This window comes from Pipra filicauda, unplaced genomic scaffold (genome assembly GCF_003945595.2).
Source record: "Pipra filicauda isolate LSUMZ 115617 unplaced genomic scaffold, ASM394559v2 scaffold78_size3787270_pilon, whole genome shotgun sequence".
Classification (NCBI taxonomy): Eukaryota; Metazoa; Chordata; class Aves; order Passeriformes; family Pipridae; genus Pipra; species Pipra filicauda.
In genome coordinates this window covers 775,903-800,079 of record NW_024104964.1, presented here as the reverse complement: position 1 = coordinate 800,079, position 24,177 = coordinate 775,903, and the positions used below count along the sequence as shown (strand labels likewise).

At 46.9% G+C, this 24,177-nt stretch overlaps 2 protein-coding genes across 3 annotated transcripts in view; one reads left to right on the top strand and one right to left on the bottom strand.

The window, feature by feature from the left end:
• The window catches only part of MED12L (mediator complex subunit 12L), a 100,976-nt gene that overhangs the window by 70,280 nt on the left and 6,519 nt on the right, over positions 1-24,177 (bottom strand). For both annotated transcript variants that reach the window (XM_039389954.1, XM_039389956.1), the window contains exons 3-15: positions 23,877-24,068; positions 23,140-23,299; positions 20,842-21,011; positions 20,053-20,163; positions 19,371-19,640; positions 18,247-18,396; positions 17,628-17,727; positions 17,317-17,453; positions 9,683-9,814; positions 8,493-8,619; positions 6,660-6,874; positions 6,233-6,337; positions 5,112-5,288 (exon numbers count right to left, since the gene is read on the bottom strand). In XM_039389954.1, the coding sequence (XP_039245888.1) occupies positions 5,112-5,288; positions 6,233-6,337; positions 6,660-6,874; positions 8,493-8,619; positions 9,683-9,814; positions 17,317-17,453; positions 17,628-17,727; positions 18,247-18,396; positions 19,371-19,640; positions 20,053-20,163; positions 20,842-21,011; positions 23,140-23,299; positions 23,877-24,068 (2,046 nt within the window). The remainder of the gene's footprint in view (positions 1-5,111; positions 5,289-6,232; positions 6,338-6,659; positions 6,875-8,492; positions 8,620-9,682; positions 9,815-17,316; positions 17,454-17,627; positions 17,728-18,246; positions 18,397-19,370; positions 19,641-20,052; positions 20,164-20,841; positions 21,012-23,139; positions 23,300-23,876; positions 24,069-24,177) is intronic.
• GPR171 (G protein-coupled receptor 171) lies at positions 612-3,644 on the top strand. The gene is made up of 2 exons (XM_027731009.2): positions 612-674; positions 2,017-3,644. The coding sequence occupies exon 2, from the start codon at positions 2,065-2,067 to the stop codon at positions 3,268-3,270; it is 1,206 nt and encodes a 401-aa protein (XP_027586810.1). The 5' UTR covers positions 612-674; positions 2,017-2,064; the 3' UTR covers positions 3,271-3,644.

The window sequence follows — 24,177 nt, the reverse complement described above, 5'->3', positions numbered from 1 at the left end:
ACTCACAGCCCCAGGTCAGGGATCTGGGACTGAGCAGATGAACTTTTGGGAACCACACAAGAAAGTCCACACACTGAGGGTGACCTAACCACACGTCTCATGACCCTTTCATATGTAAACACATGATAAACATTTAAACCTTCAGGCCTGAAAGCAGCAGGACACACTGCACAGGGCAGTGCCCACAGGGGTCAGCCAGGTCACAGCTCCAGCCTCCAGCCCGGACAGCTCCCGTCCCTGGCACCTACAGATCAAACACCTCTGACCATCTGCCCTCCACAAAAGCTTAATGGGAATCACACAGACCTGTGAATCTGGCCCAGCACCACGCCTGAGCCGGCATTCCCACCCCTCAGTGCCCGTGGGCAGCAGGGTGGGTGTCGGGCACAGCCCTCGCCTGCCCCTCCCCAGCAACAGGAAAGAGAGGGCCCTGGGCTGTTCGTGAGCACTTACGTCTTTCTGTCCCACTCCTTCGGTAACTTCCACGTGATTTAGCCATTTGAACTCTGGGGTTAACTGCGTCAGTCGCCTCATTTAAAAACCACAGCCACGTTTCAGATCCCCGCAGAGGCAGCCGGAGGAGAAGGTCACACCAGCGGGCTGGGGGAGCAGTCGCTGCGACACATCAGACCTTCGCAGACCGATGCCCAGGAGAGCCCAGGCCACAGGGACAGGTACGTGGGTTCGCTCTCTGTTTCAGCCTGTCTCGATGCCGTGGATGTACAGTCAGAGAGCCGGCTGTGCCACACGCGCGGGGGTCGGGCTCGGGCTCAGCGAACCAGCCCGGCTGCGGTGCCAGCGTCCCCGGGCAGAGCCGCGCTGTGCCCGCGGGGGCTCCGCTCCAGCAGCCCCGCGGGGCTCCTCGCCCCGCACGGGACGGGACGAGCCGGGCTGCACCGAGGGCAGGGCAGGACCTCCAGTGCCCGGGGAGCAGCGAGCCCAGCACCGCCTGCCCTCACCTCACCACACCCCACGCTCCGTCCCACCCGGGTACCTGCGCTCAGCACAGCAGAGGCCTGCAGAAAGCCAACTGCAAGGAGTAAACTGCTTCCTCCCCCTTTCAAACCACTGGAGTATCTGCAGTCATTTTGCTTTACAAATTTTGCATACATATTTTACAGCAGAAATCATACGTGCAGTTGCAGTAGCTCTCTTATATTGTGTATTAAAATTAGAAACAATATAAAGAAATAGAATTGTTGCATTCTGATGCTACTCAAGACATAAATGTATTGGTTTTCATTCCAAGAAATTCGAAGGAACAGCTTTTCCCACAGCCATTCTGTGCAGCAGCCTGCAGTGGAGCAATCAAACAAGCCCCTCAGTCATGGAGTCATATATTTAGTTGAAATAGGACCAATATTTTTTCCTTTTCTTCCCTTTAATTTCTAGTGAAGCCTACAAAGGTAGTGAGCAACATTACTTATTATCTGCTTCTTTCAAAATGTGCTTTTCCTAAAAGTTTCATAAAAACATACAATTAATTTGTTCAAGTGGGAAGAGAGAGCAGTGTGCAAACCTCAGGACTGATCAGAACCGTTTGCTCACCCATTAGACATACCCATATTGGTCTGCCAGTGCACTCACTCAGAACTCCCAACACATTTTTATAGAACAAGGCTGGTACAAAGATTACTTTTTTATAGGCATAGTTTCAATCCTTAAAAAAAAAAAGTTATGAAGTTTTAGCATTATTAACTAGATGCTTAAATAGATTCAAACCTTTTTCTCTGGCACCTTGGCTGAGGGCAAGTGTCGAACCAAACCTTCCCAGAAAGGCTGCTCTAGTGGAAAAGCTGCTCAGAAGGCTCAGGAACAAATCCTAATATATTCCTAAGTCTTCCAACATGAGAACAAAGCCCTCCTGAGTATCTGGGAAGCAGCATGAAGAGCGAGAAAAATATTTCTTCCTAATTGCATTTTTCCTTGAAATTAATCAAGCAAAATTCTAAGAGAATGACAACTGTCTCTTAGGAAAGGCAGATGTCATTGATGTCCTCTCGGTTCTTTTCGTAGGTCCTTGATACCTCGAGTCAGCAAAGCCAACTCACACAGGAGTTTACAATGTCAAGCAATATTTCAGAATGCCATATCTATGAAGACATGGAACCTTTTACCTATTTTTACTACTTGATTTTTCTTATGGGAATTATTGGAAGCTTTTTTGCACTGTGGGCATTCACACAGAAGCATCAGAAACACAAGCCTATGAGCATCTACTTAATCAACCTCCTCACTGCAGATTTCCTGTTAACTTTGACTTTGCCAATGAAGATTATTGTTGACCTAGGAATTGCATCCTGGAATCTGAGAATATTCCACTGCCAAGTTACAGCCTGTTTCATCTATCTGAACATGTATTTATCAATCATATTTTTGGGATTTGTGAGCATGGATCGCTGCCTGCAGCTGATGCACAGCTCTAAGATCTACCGCATCCAGGAGCCGGGGTTTGCCAAGACGCTGTCCGTGGTCGTGTGGCTCATGATTCTCCTCATAACCGTGCCTAACATGGCTATTCCCATACAACACATCGAGGAAAGACCCGGCGCAGGATGCATCGACTTCAAAACGAAGTTTGGGAGAGACTGGCACGTGTTCACTAATTTCATATGCACAGCGATATTCCTGAATTTCTCAGCCGTGATCCTGATCTCCAATTTCCTCGTCGTCAGACAACTGTACCGCCACAAGTACAGCGAGAGCTACGGCAGCGTGAGGAAGGCACTGACCCACATCCTGCTGGTGACGGCCGGGTACCTGCTCTGCTTCGTGCCCTACCACGCCGTGCGCATCCCCTACACGCTGAGCCAGAGGGACACCACGGCCAGCTGCCCCCTCAGGCGGGCCCTCTTCAAAGCCAAGGAGTCCACCCTGCTGTTTGCAGTCTCAAACCTCTGCTTTGACCCCATTCTCTATTACCACCTTTCCAAATCCTTCCGGCTGAAGTTCACAGAGGCGTTTGCAGCCCCCAAGCAAACAAAGGCGCTCACAGACGTGGAGCTGCAGCACAGCAGTGAACAGCAGGTACACCTCCCCAGCTCTCAAACACGGGCACAGAGTGAGCCCACCTGCAGCAGTGAACAGCAGGTACACCTTCCCAGCTCTCAAACACGGGCACAGAGTGAGCCCACCTGCAGCAGTGAACAGCAGGTACACCTCCCCAGCTCTCAAACACGGGCACAGAGTGAGCCCACCTGCAGCAGTGACAGCTGTTGGGTGACTGTGCGCGCAGACACCGCGGGTAACGACGCTCCTGACGATTCGTGAGCCCGAGCAGAAGGAAAATACTTGATCAATAAATGCCCATGGCTGTGTTCCACACTCACACAGGGGGTCTGAGCTCACAGAGCCTTCAGCGATGCCTTCCACTCTGCTCAGTGAGCAGTGGTGACCCACCAGGGATCAGCAACGTGTAACAATACGTGTTCAGACTCAAACATACTTCAGAATTATTTATGGCAAACACCTGAACTCACCTTTTCTAAGTTAAATATTGTGTATTTACTATATTAAATGACTTGGTGCAATAAAGTGAAGAAATTACTGAACGGAAGTTCTTCAGCTGCAAAGTTTTTTTCACACACATGATTAACCCAAAAGCATTTCAGAGGGCATTATTTACTCCAGACAGGGATTTTAAACTGCACTGATTAAAAATTATTGTATCTGCCTATATCATACCTGCAGTTTTTATACATAAATTTCTTATTCTTAACAAGTTCCATTGCCTCTCCTTGCTGCTGCTTCAGTGAATAGGAAAAAACCTAACATGTTATTATAGAAAATTCTAGCAAGTTTTAAAACAAAGATAGAGTATAAGTATCCAGCTTGTTCTTTTTGCTTGTTTTCAGTTCATAAAAATTTATAAAACAGCAGCTAAGTTTATTAATATTCTGATATATATTTACTTCCAAAACTTATGCATATGCACAATAATCAATAATCAAAATTTAAAAATCAATTTGCACTGGCAAAATCCAGCTACTTAGATTAGCTCCATCTGCAAATCAAAACTATTTCAGAAACAAAACCAAGTTATCTTTTTCCTAATCCTTGAGCAAAAAAACCCATGATTCGTATTTTGCTCAAAGCAAGCATTCAAAATGGTTCATTCAGTATTTTCATAACAATTCTCCTGCAATAAATCACAACCCAAACTTTATGGGCTAAGAAATTTAAAGGAAAGAAAACTGGAATTATCACATGATACTCTCACATGAAGCTTCATGGACTGAAAGGACTTGATATTGTTAAAAAGTTGTCATTGTTTAAATATAATAATAACTCTTAAGTAGGTACAGTCCAGTTTGAGGCCTGTTCAGTGTCTGGGGCCTTTTTCCAGCACAGGGGAAAACATGAGAACCCATCTGCATGAGGGCTGGGATCTAGAGTGTTACTCATGGGGCTTCCTCCAGTTCTCATGAGCCTACAGACAAGCACAGCAGCAGCAACCAAAAATCCACGCTGGAAGCAGCACCAAGTGGGCAGGAAGAAGAGACATCTCCTGTCACACAGTTCAGAGCTACTTCTTTCAGATATTTCGGTGTTCATCCATCTGCCCAACTCCAGCCCAAAACATTCTATTTAGCAAGCTTTTGTTAGAGCCCGGGTCATGGTGGGCTACTGTGGTGCCTGTCCCTGCACCCCAGTGACCACCACACTCCCTCCCTGGAAATGCTCTGCCGTCCCATCAGGCAGCACCACGACACACGAGCACAGGTGACTCACCGGGGGATGGGGAAGGTCACTGGTCACTCACCAGGGGATGGGGAAGGTCACTGGTCACTCACCAGGGGATGGGGAAGGTCACTGGTCACTCACCAGGGGGATGGGGAAGGTCACTGGTCACTCACCAGGGGGATGGGGAAGGTCACTGGTCACTCACCAGGGGGATGGGGAAGGTCACTGGTCACTCACCAGGGGGATGGGGAAGGTCACTGGTCACTCACCAGGGGCATGGGGAAGGTCACTGGTCACTCACCAGGGGCATGGGGAAGGTCACTGGTCACTCACCAGGGGGATGGGGAAGGTCACTGGTCACTCACCAGGGGATGGGGAAGGTCACTGGTCACTCACCAGGGGCATGGGGAAGGTCACTGGTCACTCACCAGGGGGATGGGGAAGTGTGTGGCGTACTGCAGGTGCCGAAGGAGGTGATAGTTGGATGGCACAATCAGCTCTCTCAGCCTCTCCCTCTTGGCTGACTTGTCGCTCGGGACTGAGATCCTTCCCTCGAAGGAAGGGGTCACACTCTGACGAGACTCCCCAGGCATCGGAGAAGAGATCTGAGACATGTAAAGCAAAGGTGTAAGGTAAGTGTAACCTCCAGCTTCTGAAATCCAGCAGCTGCAGACAAAGACAGGATTTGCTCTTGCTTGCAGCTACTTGTCAAATATCTGAGGTTTTTCAAAGACAGACAAAGCAAGGCAGTTGCATTCAAGCCTGAGATTTAAGATAAACGTACATATTATATCCCTGTGCACATCTCTGTGGTTATTAGACAAGTTTTAACCTAGAGATATTCAGTCAGGGAAAAAGCATTCTGATCTGGAGCAATCTGCACACTCCTCATGTTGCTGTGACACAGAAACCACAATGAGCTGTTCCAACAACTGAGGGAAAATAATGGGACAGGGGAAGTGGGAGGTGACAAGACACTGTAGGTAGGCATGGATGTGCTTGAAACCACCAACATGACAATTATCAGGCAGAAACAGGGTCCCAATATCCTGCAAGTGATAAGTCTAGGCAGTCCATGCAAAACAAGGGGAAATCCAAAGGAAGAAACAGGAGATTCGAGAGTCATGCAGAACAGAAAGGAAAATGAGGGGGAAACAGATTTGAAAACAGAGCCAAAACATAGAACCATCCTTGGAGAAGCAGATGGCATCAGTGAGGGTCCTTGATGTCAAACAAGTGGGGAGCTCTGCACATTTCTTCATCCTCACTGTAACACACAGTGCTCAGCACACTGGGGATGGGGCAGGGGGGAGAGCAGGGGTGTCTGTGCCTGCAGGAGGACGAGCAGGGCAGCACAGGGCAGCAGCAGCAGAATGCAGAGAACAGAGGTGAGGCACTGACAGACACAGAGACAATGCCAAAGGCCATCAGCTGCCGAGGGAAGGAGCAGGGTGGTGCTGGGGCATGGAGGGATGTTCAGTGGCAACACAACAGCAGCCACGGGCAGCAAAGGCATCGCAGGCATGCAGAAAATCAAAGGCAAACCTACTGGAAATTCTGAACCGAAATCTGCCTTAAAGTCACTCTTTTCTACATCATCAAAAATACCAGTGGTTCCTGAGTCAATGCCCGTATGTTCCACAATACCATGACCCTAATAATTGCCAGGGAGAAACACAAGTATAAGTCACAGCAAACTCAAGCACTGTGCCTCTTTAAGAACTGTGTCTTTCAGTTTGTCCCAAGTTATTCAGATCATCAGACAGCTGCTAGTTTGATACATCTGCACCAAATCAGCAATATTTACAGTTACACACAGCAATGAAGTTAAGGGATCCTTTTCAGCTTTCTCAAAGAGGAAGAGACAAGGAGACACAAAGACCCCCAGTATCTCACACCTGAAATACTAATGCTTCGCTGAGAACCCACATTTAATGAAACACAATAACAAACATGGGAACAGCACAAAGCATTACCTCCAGTTTCACATCATGATCCTTTGAATAATGTTCATCTACAGCTTCCCCATTAGGGGAGCGTGGTCTGGGAGCTGCAGTGATGGACAGGTCCCCACGAGATATTAAAGTGCACATGTAGGCATCGTGGGAGAAAACATCATGCCGAGTGAATTCCGAGAAAAGCAGCACCAAATTCACAAACTCTGTCTTCTCATGGTCACTGCTTGGGTCAGCTACACAAACAAGAAAAAAAAACAGAAGTTAAACTGTAGTTTCAGCTTATAAGTCTTTGGGTTTGAACTGTTCAAACAGCTGGCCTTTCCTCCCAAGTGCTGTCTTACCTACAGCACTTTTGCATTTATAGCAGAAAATCCTATAAAATATTTGCAGAGAACTCGGGATCTGCATGCCAGGCCTCCAAGATATAAAGGCAGTATTTTCATTAAAGCTTGACAGTGTAGTGTAGTTTATCTATTAGAGATGCTCATGCACGTCAGGAAAACAATAATTAAAATAAATGCATGTTATTTTGTCAGGACTAAGCAAAGCCTAGAGAAGTACAACATATAAAATGTTGTCACTAAGTTTTCATTTGTCACAGCTCTGTTTAATTTGACTTGTTCTTTATCACAGAAAGGTTTGCAACAGTGTGGTTTACAGAAAATAGCTTTATATCATGCCAAATCTATTGGGCAGCAAAAGAACTACCAAACCTGAATTATCACCATTTATTTAAAAGCAAATTATGCTCTGGAGTTCAAATTAGCCCAGCATGTAACAGTGTGTTCAGCCACCCTCACTGGGCTGCAGCACAGCAGCTGTCAGTGTGCCCAGGAGCAGTGGGGTCTGACCCCCCCCTGCAGCCCCAGGTCCTGCTCCCCCCAACACCCCTCAGGAATGAGGCGTGGGGCTGGTGGAGCATCCCAAAACACACACCTGAGCCCAGGTGAGCTGCCCTCCTCAAAATATACCGGTATGTGCTTTTCGTTTTTGGAGACTCGGGAGCTCAACCACTGCAAAACCAACACAACACAAAACTTGTCCAGTGTTCCAAAACACCAAAGGACATTTCAAACACAGGAAACATCCCCAGCTCCTTCCCCTGCCTTTCAGAGCTCCCTGGGCCAAGGAGAACAATACCACATCTGAAGGAAGCACAGCAGAAACACAAGGCTTAGTAACACAAATAGTTGGTTGGTTTATTAAAACCAGGGTCATCACTGGCATGAAAGCAGAGCACTGCCAATATCTCTGAGTCTGAAACACATTTTAAGAAATTTCTCCTTTTTCGGACATTGAGAGTTTTCAGTGCTGTGTTTCAAACCTCTTAAAATCTGCCTAACCAGCAGTACTGGAGGTGCCAGAAACACAAGCTATGCTATCAGTTTTATCAGACCAAGACATGTCATGGAGCAGCCCTCAATGAACAAAGACCCTTTTTTCAATCCACTATCTGTCAGCCAACAGCTTTCAGCTGCAACACTTGAGTGTCATTTCTAAGTCAGTCACTTAGAGCATGGATGTGTCAGAAAGAGACAAGTGTTTGGTGTTAAATATGCACAGAGTGCAAGTAATTTCCCCAAATCTCAAACAGCTTAAACAGAAATAAACACAGTTTCTGTTAATTTTCCTTTTTGGGGAAAAAAAAATAAATCAAAAATCATAGAAGGATCCTATAACAAGGATCAAGGAGATTTAAAAGAAACAAGATAAGAGATTTAAAAAGTGTGCACATGAGCTGATAATCACAGAAACTGAGACACCCCCTACAGTAAACCAGTAACTTCAGCAGCCAGGCAGAAGAGCAGTTGCTTCTGACCTACTTTGGAATATAAATTAGTTCATACTCACATAACGAGGGAGCTTGTGTATCCAAAAACCTTAGCAGGACATTCTGGAAAACAGGAAGACTGGAACTTGTCAAGGAGGCTGAAGACAGAGATTCCTTTTCATCTAGGACTTCAGATTCACCACATCTCTGCACAGTTAAATAAACAGAAAAGCATGTCTCTGCACCCAAATGCACACAATATTCCCCCCATTTGCATCTGAGGCCACCACACGTGTGCCTGTTTCCTACCTCGGCACAAACTCCAGACTCGCTCTAGAACAACAGGCTTTTCTCATTACCCAGTTTGGTTATTTCTAAGGTGTTTTATTTAATCACTTTGTATTTACTGAGTGGAAAGGAACGCCTGAGACATATTCCATCAGCTGCAACGACTGTCACAGAAAACCAAAAATTCAAGATACAGAACTTCCAGGACACTGTGAACACAAAAGGAAAGTTCTCCCCTGTGTAAATTCCAAACTGAACAATGAGCAGAGCAAACCCCTCTGCTTGAGGTGGATTTGGGTGCAGTGAGGCAGGAACAATGCAGGTCCCTTCCCCCAGTCTCTGGTTTGTGATGAGAGCAGACAAAGCAAAGAGGTTCTGCAAAGGGAAAGTCTCTCTGCACATCCTGTCCGTGTGTCCTCAGCAGCTGCCAGCGCTCCCCCCACACCCGGCTGACAGTCACACACACCACAATCACACACCACTGCTGGGGACCCTTTTTGCCAGGAAAATCTCCCCGTGTGGTGCAGACCCAGCTGGCCCTGCCCTGAGGCCAAGGCAGCGGCTCCCAGCAGTGCCAGGGACGTAGAGCTGTGTGCACAGGGACACACCACAGGGACACACTGCCCTGCTCCAGCTGATGGCCTTGTCCCACCTGCCAGACCCACAGCCCTCTAAAAGGGGACTCCAGTTCCTGTGGCACCCCTTTAGTCAGACAAGTAGTTCACAGAAGTGAGAGACTTCAAAGAGACATAAGTCAGCTACCATAGACCATTCTGAATCAGGCTGAAGTTACTTACTTTAAATAGAAGGCTTTTTAATTCTAAATTTGTCTAGAATTTTAAAAATATTAATTGATGAAGAGATTAACAGTGCTCCAAACTCACTCCTTTTGTAACAAGATGAGATTAAAGTGAGGTTTCCTCAGAAACACCTTACTCTTTAAGCAAACTGTCACACTACGCTACAAGTAGAAACAACTTACTTCTCCCTCAATCTCTGCTTGCCTCTTCTCCAGAAGCTTGGCCACAGCCATGGCCCTGTGCTTCCCGGACCTCTTACAGCTCACAGCCCACTCACAGAGCAGCATCACCACGGCCTCGTCGTTTGGGGCAACCTGTGCAGGGCAGAACAGACAGAAAGCAGCTCACCCACGCAGCCCCCAGGCTGAGCTCGGAGCAAACAGCCTGCACAGCCAGAGCTCTGCAGCAGGAAAACCCAAACGAGCTGCAGCTTGGTCTTCCCTACTGACAGAGGCACACACTTGCTGTCATTTGCACACATTTGCTTCACTCACAGTGTTTTCACATGACACATAAGGAAATCCCAGTTTTCACACTGCTGATACTCAAATCAAAATTTCACTTTATCATCAAGTTCACAAAACCAGAGAAGGGTGATGTGCTGTGTGAGCAAGAGGAACAGGAGCAGTGCACCCACAGAGCCTCCCAGCCCACTAACCACAAGGGATTTACGTGCTCCTTATTTTAATTCCTCCAGACCTCCTCCATCTGTTTCCAGATTGTGACTTGCATCCCACTGACACATTACAACAAACAAAACAAAACATCCTCCCACGTCTAAAGGCGTTATCTGTCAGATAACCAAGGTCAAAAAATTCCCAAAAAGCTCTGTTTCTTTCTGACATTTTTAAGAAACAGCATATGTCTTTTGAATCCCATCTGTTCAGGACAATGGGATGCAGTGTGAGTGCTCATCCCATCTCTGTTCTCACTAACCACCCACACTTTGGAAGTATTTTTGCCTTGTGTGCTCCTGAGATGGCTCTGCTGAACTTGCCCATCCCTCCCAAGCTGGTCACCATCTCTGAACACTTCAACATACCAACCTGCAAATTAAAGAGTTGTGATTTTTCTTCTTCTCTCAGGGTCAGTGGAAGCTACACTGAGCAGTGACCATCACGAGGGCCAGAGCCAAGCACAGCACCCTCAAAAAATGAACACTTTTCTCAAAGTGATTGGGAATTACAGACCCACAAGTAAAGTTCCTTCTTCAAAGCTGTCCCAGCTGTCCTCAGGAAACCAGAACACAAGGGTGTGTGGAACAAGGCTGCTCTGCTGTGTACACACGTCAGAGAGGTTTCCTGTAAATACGTTTCAATGGCGAGCAAGAAATTCTACCCGACTGGGGGGGAGCAGAGGGAGGAGGGAAAGGCTTTTCTCTTACCCAAATGCAGAAACACAGTGACGTCACCTCTGCTGTGGTGAGATGCACTCAACTACCCACAGAACTGGAGGTGCTACAGATTTCTGAAGACAATGCAGAACACCCAAGAGTCTGATCTAAGCTGATGCAGACTTTTGTTGGGCAAGTTGGCATCCCCAGAGTCATTCCCACACACTGGACTCTTGGAGCACAGGGTCCTGCAGCAGCTGAGACAGGTAAAGCTGAGGGGTCTGACCATCAAATATGTTATTTTGCTTTTGAACTAACAAAATGTGGACCCACACAGCTTCCTGTGCCCCAACAGCTGCACCTCAGGGCCTCCTCCCTCCCGACACTGTGCTCAGTCACACAGAGTGCATCGAGCAACCAGGCTCTGGGTTTGACACATAGTAAGGTCATATTTCTACCCCAAAAATTTCAGGGGCAAGAAAACAAAAAGATCAGTTCACATGTTACTTAATGAGTACATTTTGTAGGAAAGCCAGTACACAAGGTGCTGGAGCAGGTGTGGGCAGACAGGAACTGCAGCTCTGGGGTGGCAGGAAACTCTCCCACAGACAAGACTGTTCCTCAAGATTCTCAAACCTTCCACAAGTAGAATGTGACAAAAACACTTTGAGGTGGCATCAAATGGGAGAAGTTATCTACAGCATGCAGCACACACACCTTTGAAGTAAGACTTGAAGTTTAGATAACTCACTCCCAACGTTTGCCATTTAGCCATGATCCAAAATAGCCATAAGCTTTTGAAAGCCCCAGTCAGAGCCTTTTAGAGAAAACCAAAGGCCTCATTTCTACCAGCTTATAACTGGAGGAGAAGATGGGTGACATAGAAAAGCCTTGGTTTGGATGTTTTAAAAAAAGCTATACAATAACAAAAGAAAGTATTAAAAGGATGGTATTAAACATTTCTGCTCCTGATGGGTTTGGAGATAGGCCAGCTCATTCCCTTTGGAAACACATCTGCGTATCCCCACCACACCGGAGCTCTCAGTGTGTACTGCTTATGGATAAACTGTTCTCAAGTGTTTGGGGGTTTAAAATCAACTAAACACACTGCCCCAAGCAGTGCAGAGTGAAAGAGGGGATATGAACCACCCCTGACTGCAGCCCAGGAGGGCCCAGGGCATCAGGCAGGTGGGCAAGTACAGAGGCACGTACAGAGGAGCCCTGACACCAGCCCAAAGAGAAACCCTGGTACTGGAGCACAACTTCCACATTTCTCTCAAGGATGAGACCATGTTCAACAAAACATTAACCCCTGCTTTGAAATGGTCCCATATAAACACAAAAGGCAAGCTGTGTTCCTCTTAAGGACCCCATCAGTTATTTCGGTCACAGAATAAGTTTTTCCCTTCCAGAGAGATTTTGTACTTTAACTCCCTTAGACACTAAGATGAGCAAGAATCTGTTGTTGGCTCTACTGAAATAATAAAGGATGAAAATACCCACACAGGTAACTAAGCAATTCGAGCAACTGAACCAATGCTAATTTCGTTATTAAAACTATTACAAGACCACTCAGAATGTGCTCTATTTTCTCAGTGCTTGGGAAAACAAACTCTCATTCTGCAGATATTATTTTGCTCATCTTGTCTCTCTTTCCTGTCGTGCAGCCCAACACATTCAGATTTGGGTCCCTCACATAGTCACAAATGTTAAATCCAAGCTCTGGGACTCCAGGGCCTGCCAGAGCTTCTTTCCCACAGCGGGGTGGGGGATTTTGTTTGTTTCATTTCCAGCAAAGTGATCTCAGAAAGACAAATATCAACTCTCTGCATTTGTCACAAGCTCCATTCGTGAGAACCGCATTCAAAACAGGAGTTTTTCATTCTAAAATGAAAAGCATCTCTTGGCATCATAAGAATTCAGCTGAACTTCAAAGACAACATGAGAAGCAAGACCTAAATACAACTATAGAGCCCTAAACTTTAAAAGCAACCCAAGTGCAAAAATATCCATAGAGTTTCAGGATTCTACATAGTGATTTCAAGAAATTCAACATTAGGCCTTAAAAATCAAGCACTCACTCCTTCCCTCCATTCACTACTGCACACTGGCTAGAAAATCCTGGTACCAAGTTGCATTTACCAAGTATGCCCCCAACTGTTGAGGTGTATTGCAAGTTATACCTAAACAAATTGTATTTTGCTACACAGGAGACTGACAAATTAAAAAGTCTTACCAACCATTCCAAACTAAAACAAATAAGGAGGTGAAAAAACCAATCCTTTCTCAGTTCCCTTCCTTAGTGGTATCTGTGACAGACAATGACAGATAATAAAATTCAGGTAGTTCAAATGTCAGGTGAAAGTTGACTGGGTTTAAACCCCAGGAAGGTAAGTGACTCACAGACGAGTTGTCACAGACATCACAAGGTCACTATTGCATCCTCCAGCTCACCCTGCCAAAGATTTTGTTTCTGCCCAAATCAACTCCTGCCCTCAGGGGACTCATCTCTCAGAGGGGCTGCAGAGGATTCCCGGGTGCTCCAAGTCTGGATAAGTGTAATACACTTTTACTCCAATTTAAAGCTGTATAGTAGCAATACAGACTGTTTACTGCATTTACACCTCCACAATAACCACCACAGTGAAAATCATTCTGCAGCTGTGCACAAGAGATGAGCTGAGTCAAGGAAATGTCAGATGGAAAATACCTGTGGTCAGAAAAAAGGTCAGTAGTTTTCTCTGCAATCCCATCTCAAATGAAAGTGAATTTACTGGTTTATGTCACATCGTAGATTCTAAACAAGTCAGCAAAGAGAAGTAGAGATGAGAGGTCCTTTCGTTGCTCACTGCACATGGCCACGCTCACCAGGCAGCACCACTCTTCCCATAATCATTGTGATGTGACATCTTTATGGGCCATCAGACTTTCCCACCAGAACAACACAAAAACTGCTATTATGACTTGGAACTTCATGGATAGAGAGCTGAGCATCTGTCAGCTGCACTAAGTGCTGGGTTTTGGGTTGCACACAATGTGATGAGAGCCCCGTGCCTGTACAGAAACCTGCCACACAAGAGCCAGGCTGGGAGAGAAACACAGAGTCATTCAGGTTGGGAAAGACCTTTAAGATCCTCAGGTTAAACCATTAACCCAGCACTGCCAGGTCCACCACTAAACCACGTGTGATCCATGATTAGGGCTCAGATGAAGATATTCCTATGGGACTACACAGGAACCATCACTCCTGAGACACAGGGACAGTCAGTGAGAAACAGCAGCACAATTCCTATCTCCTGTTTACAGACTGCTGAGTAATGTAGCATTTAATAATGCAGTCAGTGCTCCTCCATGCTGAGTCTCTTCAAGTTACTGGAAAAGCATTGGATTCTCCTCCCACTTCCATGGTCTCTCTCTAAGTCAAGGATGGAGGGTTTGTTTCAGGTCTGCTCAAAGCGTGGGCTTAGCACTCCACTTTCTCACACAGCTTTCACTGTGTCACCTCTGTCACATGCCACATCATGCCCAAAACCTGAGCTCTGTTCCATGCCTGCCACCCACCTGCCCTACAGTCCTACCAAAACCCAACATATGGCCACAGCTCAGCCCCTCACTCCACATTTTTTTCTGTCCTGCTCTCTCATGTTCTCTCACTAATGTTATCAGATTCCAGCCTTCAGCACCATTCCTCTGCATCTTGCCATGGGATGAAAAGCAGCTCCTGCCCCTGCAGGCCCAGGACAACTGGCCTTGCAGCTACCCTGTCTACCCACCCACCCTCCCTCATTTCAGCCCCTTCCCCCAAGTCCTACTTTTGCTCTGAGGCTTGGAAGTCACGAGTTCTATATTAAAACAATTTCAAAGGAATCAGTACTGTGTATGCAAACAGCATCCAGAGAACATGTGTCTTTTTTCAGTCTCTGTCAGAACCCAAGTATTTTGTAGCAGAAGCCACCTTCTCTCCCTTCCAGCACGTGCCAGTGCCTTGGAGTGCCAGCCTCATACACTGATGCCAGTTGCCTCTGGCATCATTTGCAGCCTTCAGGACAAGGTTTTGCACTCCAACAGGAAAAATGGACAGGAAACAGGTTCCAAACAAGTTCCGGCTGGGTTCACAGCAAAGCATGAGCAGCAGATAGCTGTCCTTCAAAAAACATTGTGCTTTAAACAATTATGTCAGTAGGCAGACATCCTAGTGATGGACATGCTATTTACAAAATCAAAATTCTTCTAGGCTTACATGATGTGCCAGCTAAACACAGTGTACACAGCTTCGTGACTTATGGCCTCTTCTGCCAAGGAAAAGCAGGAGCTTATTAACTGGGAAGGAAAAAGAGGCAAAAAAAGACAAACAGCGTTGCACGTGGTGACATCCCCGCAGTGCCGAGACCGGAGCGCGGTGGGTGCGGGCGAGCGTCGACATCCAGCGGCCACGGAGCGGCTCGGCAGCCTGGGCACGGCCCCCGGTCCGGGACGGGCACGGCCCCCGGTCCGGGACGGGCACGGCCCCCGGTCCGGGACGGGCGCGGCCCCCGGTCCGGGACGGGCGCGGCCCCCGGTCCGGGACGGGCGCGGCCCCCGGTCCGGGACGGGCGCGGCCCCCGGGCCGGGACGGGCGCGGCCCCCGGGCCGGGACGGGCGCGGCCCCCGGGCCGGGACGGGCGCGGCCCCCGGGCCGGGACGGGCGCGGCCGGGCGGGACGGGCAGGCGGCCCCCGGGCCGGGACGGGCACGGCCCCCGGGCCGGGACGGGCACGGCCCCCGGGCCGGGACGGGCACGGCCCCCGGGCCGGGACGGGCACGGCCCCCGGGCCGGGACGGGCACGGCTAATTTCTTATCAGCTCCAAACGCAGTAAGGTAAGGCTGAAACTTTCAAAGCTAAGTTTTCTCTCAGAAAGAAGTCAGCAGCTTCTTTGCTTCTGCCCTCTCTTATATCTCTTGTGCCTGCTGTGCAAACACTGACCTCACCTCCAACAGTGCTTTATTCCCACCCGGCATTCTTCCCCTCAGGGCAAAGTGTGATAAAGATGCAGTCAGAGGATGCCCTGCAAATGAACCGGACAGACCTTCATAAAAATGTCTGGTACTCCAAACTGGGGAGCACGGCTTGAAGAGCTCTCTAGCAACCAAAGCAGCATGTTTTCAAGGCAACCCAACTTCAAATCATGAGGTACCATAAAACAAAGGCAATAATGGCAGACAACCTGCAGTGAGAACAGAATAATAACTTTCAGAAGTCTCCCTATCAACACTGCCTTTTGAAACACTAAGAAAGTCTATTACTACAATTGTAGCTGGAAGTCAGGAAAACTTCTGGAATACAGACAGGAAGAATGAAAAAAAAGATACAAATACACCTGCAACAGCACAGAACCACATCATTCAACTCCAAAAGCAAATGAATACAAAAAGCCAGCACCCAAAGGATAGAGAATATCACACCCTACCTGTTCAAAAACACAGCACACCTGTGTGCTGAACTCCTGATGGCACCTGGGCATTCGAGGGTTAAGAACTTTTAGGGACTTGTCCTGCCTGCTGTTACAGTTCTCCTTCCTCCATTTCTCTCTCAATACCAGAAAAGTGTATTGGAAACACAAAGAAAACTCTGGCAACTGTTCTACTCCTTCCTACCTGCTCTGAGCCCCAGTTTGTTGCCAGGTGTGTCTCTCTGGAGATGCTTCCAGCGCTGTCATTCCCCCAGCACTACATTCTGTTTGTTTAATGTAAAGCCATTAAAGTGCTGATTGGCAGTTATGACACAGAATGTCTGTGCAAAGAGGGTCCTGAACCCTGACCATCAATGGCTGAGCTCACAGCCACCAACAAAACACAGGTGGAGCCACAAAACAAGCCACTCTGCACTCAAATTTTTAAAGTATTAACATAAGCAGCTATGACAGATCCACTTGTATTTCCCACTTTCAAATTTTACTCCAACAGTGTATTATTGAAGTCAGATATTTCTTCTTTTTCCAAAACATTTCCCAAGGAAATTCAGGAGTTTGACATTATACATAGACCCAGTAATATTATCATCTGCACTGTGCACACACAAAAAGGATTTAAAAATGCTAAAGATTTCTGATTAAATTTCATGATCGCTGGAAATGGTTTTAGGAGCACGGGCAAAAATATCAAAAATCCCAAGAATATGTAGTTTTAGAATATTTTTCTATATTAATAACCTAGTAAGTTAGCACTTGCTACAATATATGCAAAAGTTGTCATCAAGCGATCTGCAATTTTACTTGGCATCACCCAAAAAAACAAACCTGTCTAGATCATTTCTCCTGAATGAGGTTTGCAGTACACTGAAGAATACAATTACAACAGCAAAGAGCTGTTGTCTCCTAATAAACCAACTGTCAGCTGTAAAGAAAAAAAATATACCAACAAAATATCTATCAAATACACACACACAATTCACATAAATAAAAATGGTTTATAGATTACAAACTGAGAGAAGATTGCAGCCATTACCTCTTGGTTATCCTTACTCTGATTTGCCCAGAAGATCTTATGATAAAGTGTCTCCATGGAATTGCTGGAATCTGACCTGTCAAAACAATGCCGATCCAACACTTCCAAGGTGTGCAGGACCCGGCTGATGGTCACCCCTGGAGACAGGAGTCAGAGAGGAGGGGAAAACAAAAAGGTTCACATTAGAAGACACGGCATTACATTCACCTGCCAATCTATTGCTGGGATTAATCACAGTGCAACAGGATTAGACCCAAGGAAGAACATCCGTAAACCCTAAAGCTCCCAGCGCTTGTTTGGAGTTCTCTCACCTGCAGTTGACTCTTGGCACTTGTCAAACGACCACCTCACCTCCACAGCACGGCCTCTCTGCTTTATCTGCTGTTCCACTTCATAAACCTTTGCCCGAACCTGCAATGAGTAGAGCTCCTCATCAGCTGCTGGGGGGAAGGGTCAACGTTCATGTCATGCCTGTGCCAGCCTTCTCAGCAGGGGCAAGGGACCCTACGGTGTCCCACAACACCCCCTACATTTGGGAACAACAAACTGAAGAAGGTTCTTTTCAAATCGTCTTGTCTGCTAAGAATCATCTTGTACAATAAAACATCTCTTCCTTCCATTCCACCCAGCAAAACTTAACTTTCAACATGTCTCAAGTCACATCTCCCAAAAAATACATCAAGCTTTCTCTTATTTTTCATATTACATCTTAAAATAATTTCAGTTTAATAACAGAAAACATTGGAACATAAATAAAAGTCCTGACACTTTCCCAAAATCAGTCCCAGAATGAAGATCAAACATCAGCACAGCACTTGCCTTGACAATAGGCCTATGGAAATATCCAAACTTGGCTGCAGTCCTAATGACTACAAATCATTGCTGGGATATAAACCAGACCTTAATAATCTGGCAAGAAAAAGAGCTTACCTGCTGATTAAATGCCGAATTTCCACCTGGCATAGGTAAACTGGATGGAGCGACTTGAAGTAAATCCAGAGGTGAGCCTGGATTAACGTTCTTATTTTCATTTGTGGAATAATTCCACACCAAGGCACTTGGGCAACAAAGAGTTACAGTCTGCAAGCAATAGTACAAAACAGAAGTAATTCCTTTTTCTAAACACATGTAATAGACAAAAACAACAATAAGAGTCCAGAATCCTTTTTGGTCCAACTGCTACAGTGAAAGAAACAAGACAGGCTTATGCACAACTACATTTGAGGAAATTCAACTACTGTTTTATTTTCCTCCTTTGTTATTAAAAAAATTACTTAATTATACACATGTTCAATTCCCATTTGTATTGCTTTCATAACACCATCAAAGAACATCAACAAAGGTTAGTTTCAGCCAGATCCTCTCTGTGGAATATGAAGGGACTTCACAAAAAAATAAGTCATTTGGTCTTCACCTTACAGAAAGAAGCTAGAAAATTAAATGAAAAATTAAAATTTAAGAGATTAAAGTCTTGACTAAGAGTTGATTTTAATTAAAGCACGAAGGAGTCATTGAAATGTCCAGATTCCAGTGTGTGGAAATGCTGACACAGAAACCCTGGAACTACCAGACAGACTACTTTGGCATTGCAGCCACGGTGGCCTGCAGTGGCACCAAGGGACGGGCTGAAAGCAGCTCTGACCTCCTCGTAGGTCAGAGCTCACAGGAGTCAGTGCTGCCTCTGCCCAGCCACGCTCAGCAGGCACAGGGGGTGGCAGGACCACGTGGGTTCACAGGTGACAAGAACAGGATGAGATGCACAGAGCAGAAACCCTCCATCCCAGAGGGAAGGCCTGGCCATCCCCGGCAGGGGAGCAGCTCCTTCCCTCAGCAGAGGTGCAGACACACATTTGGCTCCACGAGCTTCTCCAGGTGGTTCCTCCATCGGACCTCAGCAGAGAGTCCCCCCATCCCGCTGCCCCCACACCCCTCAGTGGGCACAGGCACACTTCAAACCACAGCAAGCACACCTTGTCCCACTCAAACCCCAGTGTTCTCCAACAAGCAAAATGGTTACACCCCTGAAAGCAAAGAGCAGCAGAGCACTGTCCTACCTGCAGCACACAGCTGAGCCCATACACCAGGGCACGGTGCTGGGGGCAGGCCAGGAGGTCGGAGCAGGGCAGCTGTGCCAGCCCCACCCCGGGGCCAGGGGTGCTCGGGCTGGGCACGGCCAGGGCAGGGGTACTTGGTCCAGGGATCAGATGAGGGGAGTGGGCAGCTACAGGGCTGGGCCCATCACTGAGCAACAAGGACAGGCGTCTGGCACAGAAATAAGCCAGGCGACGGGACAGGTAAGCTGACTGAACAAACTCTTCTGAATACTGAAATTTAAAAAAATGCACAGTTTATTACACTCCATATATCCATTTTCCTTAACAATCTAACAGTGGACATGCACAAACTGGAAAGAAACACCTCCAATATTTAGGACGCCAAAAGTTATAAAAGAAAAGAGCAGGTCATGTGCAAATTTGTACTTCTGTCTCTTAAAAATTCCATCTGCCCTCCAGGACCAGTCACAGTAAGAGAATCCTTCTGCCAAATCGAGTCAAGGATTATAAAGCACGAACATCTTAAAGGTGTTTATAAACTCCAAACATGCACCATTCAATATATTTTGTCAAATGTCCTAAGTAAAAATGTTTAAGTAGATTTTACCACCACAAATTTAAAAACCATTGAACAGGTATGAATCACGCTGACATTGATTTTGGCTTTAAAACACGCATGTACCTGCAACATCAGCGGCAACAACAGCTTCAGAAGATCATCATCCGTGGGCCTGACTTTTTCTAAAACATCCAGTATCCACGTCAAATACTCGTGTCTCTCGAGCATTCCTTCCTTAAAGGATTTCCAATAACACATCACGTTAGCTGGGAGCACTCAACACACAGGGGTGTAATCCCACAGTTTATTTCACTGTGGTTTAGCCCTCGTTACCCCTGTCAGCACAGAGACACCAATTCCCTCAACCTGCTACAGCCCCGGAGCCAACCACCCCCATGGCAGTGCCACAGGCAGGGCAGCACCTGGGTACAGCCCCCTGCTCTGCACAGCCCCAGCTCAGCAGGCAGCTGACAGGTAACCCCGACAGGTAACCCCAACAGGTAACCCCAACAGGTAACCCCCTCCCAGCAACCCTCCTGCATCTTCTGTGCTGGGGCAGAAACAACCAGAGAGTTCTGCTGGGCTGGAACTGCGTGGAACCCACAGACAGACACCACTCCAAGACCCAAGGCCTCGTGCCACAGCGGCCTCAGCCTGATCCACAACCACTAAAAACACCCTTAAAAAGATGGGATAATACAGAAGAGGGAATAACTGAGTGCACTACTGCAATTGCAATCAGGCACACTGAGAAAAATCAGAGCTTTTTCAACCAGCAAATCTCTAAAAGGAATTAGCATTTACAATTTATGCAAGACTCATGACAAAAGCTACCACTGAGTCCTAAAATTGAACTTTCCAAGAATAGTAACCTTAAAAAAAAAAAAATCCACGCACTCCTAAAAGTATTACCTGAAACATATAAAATGACAATTTTTCATTGTATTCCCAGTGCTTCAGGGCTTGTTCCATCTCTGGAGGCATCACAACAGAGCCGTTGCCTTGGCTCAAAGTCCCATGATAGAACTCAGCAACCTTTGCCAGCTGCTCTCGGAGGTATTTGGTTACAATTTGAGTCCATTCTACAAAATAAGCTTGCAATTAGAACACTCCAAGTGATAAAAGGTTCCTTTCACAGTGGGACCCAAAGCAAAGTTGCACTCTCTTTGTCATCACAAATGTTCCCCCCGAGGTGCATAGTGCTGCACCTGTGGTGAATTCAAGGCTGTCTCCCTGAGCCCCTGCCCTCAGAGCACAGGTGCTCTCAGGTGTGCAAGCAGCCTGCATGACACAGGGGGGCCTTTGGGGAACCACCTGTCAGTCTCATCAGGTTTCAGCATTCAGCCACAAAACAGCCTGGAAATAGATGAAACAAATATACTGCACTACTTCCATCTGGAACTTCACTGCCCTCCCTCTTCCCCTCCAAATAGAGCCAACATAAAACTCAATGGGATTTTGCACAAGCAGTGGAATATAAAGCTATTCCTTCTATAACCAAACTGCCAACTCTTCCAGGTTTTCACTCTGATGGGGCTGCAGCAACTCAGAAGCAGTTTCTGCAGCAGGACAGAGCAGGTCTGCACAGCACAGTGAGAAAGGAAAAGAGGACTCGTAACAAAGGAATTCTCTCAGCAGCAACTGGAACAACCCAAGGTATCTGTGAACATCTCAGAGACAACCCCCTGGCAGAGCTGTGTGTATCAGGAGCAGAAGGTTACACAAGAGCAGCCTCTTTTCTGCCTCCATAACACAGTTGCTTTGACAACTGGGGCTGGTGACTGTCAGTAACAGGAACCACCACTCTCAAACACAACTGTTTTCACTGTTCACTGCTCACCTCAGACTCTGGCTAGTGCATTCCTTTTTTTTTCCTTTTACATTTGTAATTGGCAGCTCTGTCAACATATACAGACTATACATTGGAAGCTTTTCTACCCAAATCCACTGGAATTTCTGGATAAAGCTAGTGGGGTTCAGTGTTTTCACAGAGCAGTTTAACTACATTTCCATTAAACATTCACTTGCTTCTAGGAAAAAAAAAAATCAAATCCACTACTTCAAATGTATTTCATTTGAAATACAAAAAGCAATTACCAGTGTCTCTGTGCCACTGAGTTGGAAACAATGCAACCACCTTTCTGGTACCAGAGGCACAGATATAAAATACTCTGGGAACTGCCAAAGGCTGCTCAGTAACACACAGCAAACTACTTCCCACAAAGTTCTCAACAACCTTTGCAGAACAGGGAATTTGGACAGAGGATGGACACAGGCTGGGAAAGCCCCTGAGCCCACAGACACCTCCTGGCCCCGCTGGCTGTGAGGAGGTGCCAGGGCAGGAGCAGCTGCCAACCCCAGACACACACACACAGCCACCTGGAACCTCCCCGGGAAACAAATTCCCTTTAGAGAGCTGCTGTTCCCACCAGAGCTAAATAGGTATAGATTGATTTATCACAACAGAATGGACAGCCTTTGCTTCCCCCACCTGGTCCTTACCCCCCTCCCATCAGGAGTCAGCAGGAAGAAGCAGACATTCCTCCCAGCAGTGCAGAGATGCAGCTAAACAGCACTGACAGGGTCAGTTCCAAACACAGTCGTTTCAAGGACAAAGAAGGAAAATGTTCATTCGCGTCAGCAGAGGAGTTGTAGGTATTGCGTGCAAATTGTGAGAGTAAAACTACAACTCTGATAATAGTTGAAGTACCTCTGAACACCTTAAAGGTGGTCACTGCCTGGCCCACTGGTTTGGTGCCAGACAGTGTCCCTTAAGGGTGGTACTTAAAATAAATACATTGCCAGCTGTGTTCTAATAAATAAGCTTTGAAATTCACATTTCATTACAGGCTTTCTAAATGAGCAGTTCTGTTCCTTCCCAGGCAACATTTATCTTGCACAGCCTGTGCCACTCCTGCCAGCCCCACAGTGACCAGTGTGGGTGCTGAAATACAGCACAGCTAACGCTCCTCAGGTGCTGCACCTGGACATTTTGGGAGCAAACAGCTGGAAGCAGAAGCAGCCAACACAGCTGTAGTTATGCTCCATGGCTCTTTGTACTCTGACACACATTTCTAAATGAAACTGATTTAAAAGCATTTTTATTTCAGTTCCCACCACAAACATTCCTCTCTGGACACCCAGTAATACCAAAGCTACAAACAAGAGGAGCTGTTATCATGCATGGAGACATTAAAGAAGTTTATTTACCAATATTTGGGTCAGTGGCCTGGCGTTTCTTGATTTTAGCTTCAGAAATAGCAGCATAGTAGGCACATGTCATTTTGATCAGCCATGCTGCTCGCAGCAGTGGCACAGAGTATTTTGCTAAGTAAGCAAAAACATCTTCTTTTTTACTGAGAATAGGAACCTGGAGGGAAAACAGGCAGCAAGTTACAGCACACAGTCCAACAGCAGCTGGCAGATCAGCCCAGGCCTCCTCTGCTCAACCCTGCACAGCCAGAACAGCAAACCTCCTCAGCCCAGGAACCCGCTGCACCAACAACACCCACTGTCCAGGCACATGGCAACTAAGGGATTCACAAAAAAGAGACACTGCCCCACAGTACCCCAGGCTTCATCAGGAGCACCCTCCCCCTGCTCAGAGATGCCTACAGGGCCACAAGCAAACCTCTGAGAGCCATTGACATCCAAAGTGCAGGAACCATCCTGTGAGCTGATCCTCAGAACCTCTGAGGAACAGAGCTATAGCAAGGCTTTGTGTAAGGGTTCAGTAAGATAAACATGCCTGAGATGAAATAGTTATTCAAAGGAAGTTTATGTCAGCTAGATCAGAAGTTCCCCTTGCCCAGGTCCCCTCCTTGCAGAGAGGGGAAATGCTGCACAGCAGCAGCTCCTCCAGCACATTCCAAAATACTGCCCTGTTCTTACAGCCCAATTCAGCACAATCTAATATCCAAGAAACAGAGGAAGGAGTATTCTGATACCTTTTTTCCTAAGAGAGTCAGGGGCTTGCTTCCTGCCAAATCTGTGAACCAGCTGTGAATGGCACTCTGGGACCGAGCAGTCACCAGCCAGTAGTTGTCTTTGGCATTTACTTGGGGTTTCTTCTTCCCCGTGTCCTGCAAAGTGTTCAGTTTGAGCTTTTCTGCGAGGATGCTGCTGAAGTCAGCGCCGATCTGGGGGTGTGGGAAAGCAAAACAGGTGACAAGGCAGTAATTAAGTATCTACTGTACATTAATGCAGGAGGATTTCCAGCTGAAGGGATGCAGTGCTCACTCCAGGGCA

Coding starts and splice junctions, on each gene's coding strand:
- GPR171 (XM_027731009.2), top strand. CDS start 2,065: ATGTCAAGCAATATTTCAGAATGCCATATCTATGAAGACATGGAACCT.